Genomic DNA, 9,850 nt, shown 5'->3' with positions numbered 1-9,850 from the left:
TGGACGCCAAGGAAGGCTTCGCACAGAGTGATGAAAATAGAAATATGGAGGACTGAATTTGGCGTGAGATGGTGGAGTTGTAGACCGTAGACAAAAAGAAGTCCACGGAGAAAAGGATGAATGGGGGCGGAAAGACCGCGGATGAGGTGGTCGACAAAACTTACCCGGTACCCCATTGGAGGGGTTGGGTAGCTTTCCTCACTGGGGAAGCGCAATGCCTGGGATTTCTTGCTGATCCCCAGCTTCTTCAGCATGTTGACGTCCTGAGCGGAGATCTTCGATCTTTCCCACTCCGCCGTTCCGAGATCCACGGCGGCCATGGAGGACTCCGGCGTGCTATGCCTTGTCAAGCGACGAGGTGGCATCAACGATGGCTTAGGATTCACAGCAGGGAGGCAAAGAGCTTAGGAAACTGTGAATCGCAGGAGAGATTTGCAGCTGAGAGAAGGAAGACCCAAGGAAGAAGAAGACGGATTTATATAAGGGTGCGGTGAAACGACGAACCGTTGGATAAGGAAAATGTGTGACAGATGATAGCCACGTGGCAACAAGGGTAACAAAGTAATTCAACAATACGGAAGTTACGGTGATTGCGCCAGAAAAAGTGGAGGACGTGTGTCCCCCACCTGCACGACGTGTCAAGAAAGTGGATCAATTGGGCCCGCATGGCAGCGAGAACAGACTTGTCGCAAAATTCTGACTAGCAATCGTGGCTATCGTGAGCAATAACGTCACCTGGGCAGAAGCAAAAATTCGACTACACAACTTCAGAAAAGGTGACATGGGAAAAATAATGCTGAGCCTTTGATCAAATACAAGTTTCTGATCAAATGCTCGGGGGCTACTTTGGAAAAAAGGAAAAAGAGATCTAGAGACAAAATAGAAATGGCGTGAGCCTATGACCAAATACAAATATTTGTTCATAGCCTCGGGGGCTACTCCCATCGGGAGCGCTGTTCGCGCACCCGAGAAATTATAAAACTTCGGGAGATAAAAAGAAAATATAGCGGCATAAGGCGTGGAGCCTACAACCAAGTACAAGTCCTTGGCTGTAGCCTCGGGGGCTACTCCCATCGGGAACGCTGTTCGCGTGCCCGATAAAATCATAAGAAAGAAAGAGGAAAAATAAAAGATAGCAGAGTATATTTCGAGTTATAAATAACTCTGCATATACTCCCATCGGGAAAGCAATATAAGTCATCTTTGACTCGATAAAATGTGCCATTCCAACAGCCGAAATAGCACTCGACAATATATTCTCAGAATGTCGAAGTTGCGATCAATTTCTGAATGCCGCAAAATTGCGAAGGTAAGACCCCAGATCCGTTCTGCCGGGTGTGGCATCGCCGAAGACTGCGCTCTGCTACTTTTATCCGTATCAACAGATACAAAGAAAAATCCTAACGGACGCGTTAGGTACCCGATAAATTTTACTGGGACTTGACAGAATGGTAAGACCTTAAGCGGCACCTGTTGAAGTTTACACCAGTATCCCGAGGTCATGTCCAGGGACGTGATCTTGAAGTAGGTTTTTGCGGATTGCCACGAGAGCAGTTAACTAGTACCTGATCCGTCAGATGAACTAGCCCCAACTACCATTATCCCTGTACAATATAGAAGTTTATGAGAAGAAATATAAAGAAGTTGAATTTGTCGAATAAAAATAAACAGTGGAGATTTTCCTTAACTCTGCGATTCAAGCAAAATCTCGGGGGCTACTAACATAGGCATCCCAAATGGGCCTGCCGAAGATAGTACCCGGGGTTTACTGAAGGCCCACTACCCGAAGAATAAGAAGATTCGGGAGCCCAAGATGTATTTAAGGAAAGATAGAATTGTAATAGGAAGTGTTATTTGTAATCTTGCGGGATGAGTTAGAAACCTTCCCGGACTATGTAACTTGTATTACACGAATCCCTCGGCTCCGCCTCCTATATAAGGGGGAGTCGAGGGACACAGAGATCATCGAATCATTGTTTACGAACCCTAGTTTTCATAATCGTCGAGTACTTTTCGGCTGAAACCTTCGAGATCTACTTGCCCTCTACTTCCAACTAAACCCTAGCCTACAATCCATAGGCATTGACAAGTTAATACCTTGTCACCGTTGCCGGGGACGAATCAAGACAGTCCATCAAGCCCGTCAACCGCCATCAAACCTCCCACGTCAACCACGCGCCAGTTGTGGACAGCAAGCACTTTTCTGGCGCCGTTGCCGGGGAGGAAAGGTAAAAAGCACTCATACTCCGGTCCCAGGTAACTAAGTACTTTTCTGTTGCCGTTGTGTGTGTGCTCGAAGCTATTTCCTTTAGATCCTGCAATTGCATCTTTTTGTTTCTTGTTCACTAGTTAGACATAATGGAAAATAACAATGAGCTTTTTATTCTATTTCCTGAGTTAAGACATGGATTGTTTGCTGCAAAAATTAAAAAACCTATGGAATCTTATTTGCATGCTAGTAGCAATGATATTAGTATGAACGCTTTGAACACCATTGTTGCTAATGATATGGAAAATTCTAAGCTTGGGGAAGCTGGTTTTGATGAGCATGACATTTTTAGTCCCCCAAGTTTTGAGGAGAAAATTTTCTTTGATGATACTTTGCCTCCTATTTATGATGATTATAATGATAGTGGTCTTTTGGTGCCGCCTACTATGGAGGATAAATTTTATTATGATGATACTATACCTCCTATATTTGATGATGAGAATAATAATGATAGCTACTTTATTGAATTTGCTCCCACTACAACTAATAAAATTGATTATGCTTATGTGGAGAGTAATGATACTTTTATGCATGTGAATAAGAATGCTTTATGTGATACTTATATTGTTGAATTTGTTCATGATGCCACTGAAAGTTATTATGAGAGAGGAAAATATTGTTGTAGAAATTTTCATGTTACTAAAACACCTCTCTATATGCTGAAATTTTTGAAGTTACACTGGTTTTATCTTCCTATGCTTGTTGCATTATGCTTCATGAATTTGTTTATTTACAAGATTCCTTTTCATAGGAAGTGGGTTAGGCTTAAGATTTGTTTCACACTTGCTTTTGATGCTCTCTTTTGCTTTAACTCCTATTTCTTGCGAGTGCATCATTGAAATTACTGAGCCCATCTTAATGGCTATAAAGAAAGCACTTCTTGGGAGATAACCCATGTGTTTATTTTACTACAGTACTTTTGTTTTATATTTGAGTCTTGGAAGTTGTTACTACTGTAGCAACCTCTTCTTATCTTTATCTTATTGCATTGTTGTGCCAAGTAAAGTCTTTGATAGTAAGGTTCATACTAGATTTGGATTATTGCGCAGAAACAAATTTCTGTCTGTCACGAATTTGGGCAGGGTTCTCTGTAGGTAACTCAGAAAAATCTGCCAATTTACGTGCGTGATCCTCAGATATGTACGCAACTTTCATTCAATTTGAGAATTTTCATCCGAGCAAGTCCAGTGGCTCTAAAAAATTCGTCTTTACGGACTGTTCTGTTTTGATAGATTCTGCCTTTTATTTCGCATTGCCTCTTTTGCTATGTTGGATGGATTTCTTTGTTCCATTGACTTCCAGTAGCTTTGGGCAATGTCCAGAAGTGTTAAGAATGATTGTGTCACCTCTGAACATGTGAAATTTTGATTATGCACTAACCCTCTAATGAGTTGTTTCGAGTTTGGTGTGGAGGAAGTTTTCAAGGGTCAAGAGAGGAGGATGATATACTATGATCAAGAAGAGTGAAAAGTCTAAGCTTGGGGATGCCCCCGTGGTCCATCCCTGCATATTTCAAGAAGACTCAAGCGTCTAAGCTTGGGGATGTCCAAGGCATCCCCTTCTTCATCAACTTATCAGGTTTCTTCTATTGAAACTATATTTTTATTCGGTCACATCTTATGTACTTTACTTGGAGCATCTGTTTGTTTTTGCTTTGTTTGAATAAATTCATGCTTGTGTGGGAGAGAGACACGCTCCGCTTTTTCATATGAACACTAGTGTTCCTCGCTTTACTTTTAATGTTCATGGTGAAAGTTGAAACTGCTTCGTTCATTGTTATATGGTTGGAAACAGAAAATGCTGCATGTGGTAATTGGTATAATGTCTTGAATAATTTGATACTTGGCAATTGTTGTGCTCATATAGATCATGTTTAAGCTCTTGCATCATGTACTTTGCACCTATTAATGAAGAACTACATAGAGCTTGTTAAAATTTGGTTTGCATGATTGGTCTCTCTAAGTCTAGATATTTTATGGTTAAGGTGTTTGAACAACAAGGAAGACGATGTAAAGTCTTATAATGCTTACAATATGTTCACATGTGAGTCTTGCTGCACCGTTTTATACTTGAGTTTGCTTCAAACAACCTTGCTAGCCTAGCCTTGTATTGAGAGGAATTCTTCTCGTGCATCCAAATCCTTGAGCCAAAAACTATGCCATTTATGTCCACCATACCTACCTACCACATGGTATTTCTCTGCCATTCCAAAGTAAATTACTTGAGTGCTACCTTTAAAATTCTATTCTTTGCCTTTACAATACATAGCTCATGGGAAAATAGCCTTAAAAACTATTGTGGTGAAGAATATGTACTTATGTATCTTATTTCGTAATAAGTTGCTTGTTGAGCGGTAACCATGTTTCTGGGGACGCCATCAACTTTTACACCTTTGTTGAATATCATGTGAGTTGCTATGCATGTTCGTCTTGTCTGAAGTAAGGGCGATTTTCATGATCAAATGGTTTGAGTATGCATATTGTTAGAGAAGAACATTGGACCGCTAACTAAAGCCATGAATCATGGTGGAAGTTTCAGTGTGGACACAAATCCTCAGTCTCTTATGAGAATATTATTTGTCGTTGAATGCTTAAGCATTAAAAGAGGAGTCCATTATCTGTTGTCTATGTTGTCTCGGTATGTATGTCTAAGTTGAGAATAATCAAAAGCGAGAAATCCAATGCGAACTTTCTCCTTAGACCTCTGTACAGGCGGCATAGATGTACCCCTTTGTGACACTTGGTTGAAACATATGTATGCAATGATAATCCATGTTAATCCAAGCTAATTAGGACAAGGTGCGAGCACTATTGGTAATCTATGCATGAGGCTTGCAACTTATAGGATATCTTATACATAACGCATATGCTTTATTACTACCGTTGACAAAATTGCTTCTATGTTTTCAAAATGAAAAGCTCTAGCACAAAAATAGTAATCCATGCTTCCCTCTGCGAAGGGCCTTTATTTTACTTTATGTTGAGTCAGTTTACCCACTTCTTTCTATCTTAGAAGCAAACACTTGTGTCAACTGTGTGCATTGATTCTTACATGTTTACCTATTGCACTTGTTATATTGCTTTATGTTGACAATTATCCATGAGATATACATGTTACAAGTTGAAAGCAATTGCTGAAACTTAATCATCCTTTGTGTTGCTTCAATGCCTTTTACTTTGAATTTATTGCATATGAGTTAACTCTTATGCAAGACTTATTGATGCTTGTCTTGAAAGTACTATTCATGAAAAGTCTTTGCTATATGATTTAGTTGTTTAGTCATTGTCTTTACCATTGCTTTGAATCACTTCATTCATCTCATATGCTTTACAATAGTATTGATTAAGATCATGTTGGTAGCATGTCACTTCAGAAATTATCTTTGTTATCGTTTACCTACTCGAGGGCGAGTAGGAACTAAGCTTGGGATGCTTGATACGTCTCAAACGTATCTATAATTTCTTATGTTCCATGCTACTTTTATGATGATACACACATGTTTTATACACAGTTTATGTCATTATTATGCGTTTTCCGGAACTAACCTATTGACGAGATGCCGAAGTGCCAGTTCCTGTTTTCTGCTGTTTTTGGTTTCAGAAATCCTAGTAAGGAAATATTCTCGGAATTGGACGAAATCAATGCCCAGCATCTTATAATTGCACGAAGCTTCCAGAACACCGGAGAGGCACCAGAGGGGAGCCCTGGGGGCCCACACGTGTGGGCGGCGCGGACCAAGGGGGGGGTGCGCCCCCCTATTGTGTGGCGGCTCCGTAACCCCTCCGACTCTGCCTCTTCGCCTATAAGAAGCCCCCTGACCTAAAACATCGATACGGAAAAGCCACGATACGAGAAAAGTTCCAGAGCCGCCGCCATCGCGAAGCCAAGATTCGGGGGACAGGAGTCTCTGTTCCGGCACGCCGCCGGGACGGGGAAGTCCCCCCGGAAGGCATCTCCATCGACACCACCGCCATCTTCATCACCGCTGCTGTCTCCCATGAGGAGGGAGTAGTTCTCCATCGAGGCTAAGGGTTGTACCGGTAGCTATGTGGTTAATCTCTCTCCTATGTACTTCAATACAATGATCTCATGAGCTGCCTTACATGATTGAGATTCATATGAGCTTTGTATCACTATTCATCTATGTGTTACTCTGGTGATGTTATTAAAGTACTCTATTCCTCCTTCATGATGTAATGGTGACATTGTGTGCATCATGTAGTACTTGGCGTAGGTTATGATTGTAATCTCTTGTAGATTATGGAGTTAACTATTACTATGATAGTATTGATGCGATCTATCCCTCCTTTCATAGTGTGATGGTATGTTAGTACTTGGTATAATTGCAATGATCTATTATGCACTCTAAGGTTATTTAAATATGAACATCGAATGTTGTGGAGCTTGTTAACTCCGGCATTGAGGTGCTCTTGTAGCCCTACACAATTAATGGTGTTCATCATCCAACAAGAGAGTGTAGAGTGGTTTTATTATGTGATCAATGTTGAGAGTGTCCACTAGTGAAAGTATGATCCCTAGGCCTTGTTTCCAAACATCAAATCTCCGTTTATTTACTGTTCTGTTGCATGTTTACTCGCTGCTATATTTTATTCAGATTGCTATTACCACTCATATACATCCATACTACTTGTATTTCACTATCTCTTCGCCGAACTAGTGCACCTATACATCTGACAAGTGTATTAGGTGTGTTGGGGATACAAGAGACTTCTTGTATCGTGATTGCAGCAGGGTTGCTTGAGAGAGATATCTTTGACCTCTTCTTCCCTGAGTTCGATAAACCTCGGGTGATCCACTTAAGGGAAACTTGCTGCTGTTCTACAAACCTCTGCTCTTGGAGGCCCAACACTGTCTACAAGAATAGAAGCACACGTAGACATCACGCGCCAACTCGGCATGGTAGCAGGCCGTGTCCCTTGCTGCTGCCGCCACCGCTTCATCCCTTGCCGCTTCTCCCGGCTGATCCGCATGTGCTCCTTCCCCTCCACGCGGTCGCCGCCAGGTCGAAGCGCACATACACCCTTCTCGGCAAGCACATTGCCTCGAGCTTGCACCTCCGCCACCAGAGCCTGGCGGCGAGCACATTGCCGCGAGCTTTCACCTCTGCCGCCAGAACCATGGAGGCTCTCGAACGACGCGACCATCACCCGCTGCTCAGAGCTCACACCCTCGGCCTGCTCGTCGTCTTAGGGGAGGAAGTCGATGTCGTCATCGTTAACGTCGTCGTCCTCGTCATCGACATGGTGGATGATGGTGTCTGCGCGGGGACTGCGGTAGGGGAGGAGCCGCCGCTAGGTCGGCTATGGCCACCACCATCTCCGCCCTCGCCACCATGAGCTCTGCCCTGGCCTCCGCGCGCCCTTCCCTAGCCTCCACGAGCTCCAACCTGGCCTTCGCGAGCCCCGCCTGGAGGTTGGCCATGGTCGCAACCGGCCGCTGACGTTGTTGCGTCAGGGAGAATGCACGCCCTTCCGCCTCCGCCTCTAGCTTCTCGGCCTAGTGGCCGTACGTGGCCATCTGCTCCTATTCGAATGCCTCCGTCGCATGGAGGGCGGCGAGGTCCAGATCATCCGGGCACCAAAAATGCGTCGGGCCGCTGGGATACCCCTGACGCAATCGGTCACCACGACCCTATACATCAGATTTGGTGTCTGCGGGCCAATGCAGACGGTCGCACACGATCACTTTTGGCGTTTGTTTTACGTTGGCCCGCTGGAGATGCCCTTATACGACTAGGTCGTATAACCCAGTTTGCTGGACCACCTCCCCGCCCAGCACCTGTGACCGAATCTCAAAGCAACCGCCCCAATCCATGGTAGATAAGTCATCTTCTGTCACAGTTGGTTTTTTTCATGCAAATCTGTTGCTAATAATGATGTTTTCTCTTGTGTGACCTGCTATGGATGGACGACCCTCCAATTTGAAGTTCATTGCTGCACTGGTCGAAGAAACAACTATAAGAGCATCTCCATCGGTAAAACTAATAGCGCCCTCCATATCCATTTGGGGGTTTGCGTCAAAATTAGGCTCAACCGGCATGTTCAATAAAGAGCCGGCAAGGTTTCGAGCCCAATAGAATCGCTGGCAACCCCGTGCCGGTTCCTTCACGCAGCCTCGTCCACGTAGGAAACCCCCCGGGGGCCTTTCTGCAAGCCACAGGCACGTGTTTCCCCATCTCCAACCTCTGCTCGATCCGCCTCTAAACCCTTCTGGATCGCCATCGTCGTCGTCGCCTCCCCCATGCTCGCCTTCCACCCCGCATGTCCATAAGCTACGGACCATCGAAACCTCCGGCGCCTGATCACAGTGCCTGGCAGACTCGCCGACAATAGAAGGCTGACGCCACGATCGTTCGTCCGTCCCGCCCGCAAGGTGTTCGGCGGATTTCTGCGATCGACAGTGACAACAAGATGTTGGCGCAATTGTTCATGGAGGAGGAGGAGAACACTGCCACGACGACACTAGCAGCAGCTGATGCTGGCGAGCCTCCTCCGCCTCTGCCAACCCATTCTGGCCTTGGTCGTTCCTCGACGTGGCGGTTCAAGGGTTGGCAAGACGAGGAACAAGGAGCGGCATCGGCAATCCGGTGCCGTGCTTCTTGACTCCGACTACTTCGCCGACGATGCAACTCACACGGAGAAGGATTTTTGGCGCCGGTTTCGGATGAACAAGGATCTGTTAATGAAGATTGTCTTCGGCATCAGGGAGTACGACCACTACTTCATGTTCAAGCAAGATTGCACCAGTTTGTGGGGCTTCTCCTCAATCCAGAAGTGCTTTGCTGCATTGCGTTGTTTTGCATATGGAGCTACCCCCGATGCAACTGATGGCTACCTATGCATGGCGGAGTCGACATGCTCCAAGACTGTCTACATGTTTTGTCGAGCCATCATAGCGGTGTTTTGTGGAGATTATTTGAGATCATCGAGGGCAGATGATACAACTCGGATCCTGGCATAAAATGCCTCCCAAGGTTTCCTGAGATCGACTGCATGTTAAATTATTGTATGAATAAATTTATGTGTTCGAAAACTGTTTGAAATATTGTTTGAAAATATTGTATGGATGGTGTAAATAGAATGTTTTGTGGGGTGGATGACGGTATGGGGGATGCCGGTGTCCCCCATACACTCGTGCCGGAGTATCTGCTGGCGCCTATTTAGGGGGCGCGATGCTCTAATTTCAATAACAAGATGCATGATCCCGTTAAAAGAAGAAAAAACAAGATTCATGTTTCATAGAGGAAAATTGTCCGTTAATTTTGAAGTATGTTTAAAATGATGGAGTGAGCAACTGCTACATGAAACAGAGGTGCTTCGCTGACATTTGAAGTATTTCCAAATCCCAAAGATCGCAATACCACATTACACACTGAGAGGACTATAGCATACTTGCAAATCATGTTCAATTTGAAATAAGCCATATCGGTACATTTGTGTAGAGGCTAATTATGGAAACCAAGTACCTTAAATCATGGGATGACATATGAAAACCTGAAAAGACCAATGATGGCAAGTGATTTGGACTCTTCGCCTAGTCTCTCTTTGTGAAGATCAGTCA

At 44.3% G+C, this 9,850-nt stretch overlaps 1 protein-coding gene across 1 annotated transcript; it reads left to right on the top strand.

Moving 5' to 3' along the window:
* The first annotated feature begins 8,764 nt into the window (after nucleotides 1-8,764).
* Nucleotides 8,765-9,250, top strand: LOC127304005 (uncharacterized). The gene has a single exon (XM_051334719.1). It carries the CDS (start codon nucleotides 8,765-8,767, stop codon nucleotides 9,248-9,250), a length of 486 nt encoding a protein of 161 aa, XP_051190679.1.
* Nucleotides 9,251-9,850: the final 600 nt, after the last annotated feature.

The sequence above is a fragment of the Lolium perenne genome, chromosome 5 (assembly GCF_019359855.2).
Source record: "Lolium perenne isolate Kyuss_39 chromosome 5, Kyuss_2.0, whole genome shotgun sequence".
NCBI classification, from domain to species: Eukaryota; Viridiplantae; Streptophyta; class Magnoliopsida; order Poales; family Poaceae; genus Lolium; species Lolium perenne.
The sequence above is the reverse complement of the archived record's forward strand: the minus strand, read 5'-3'. Positions and strand labels throughout refer to the sequence as shown.

What these genes read in the sequence shown, in the direction of transcription:
- LOC127304005 (XM_051334719.1), top strand. Translation starts at nt 8,765, where the DNA reads ATGCTGGCGAGCCTCCTCCGCCTCTGCCAACCCATTCTGGCCTTGGTC.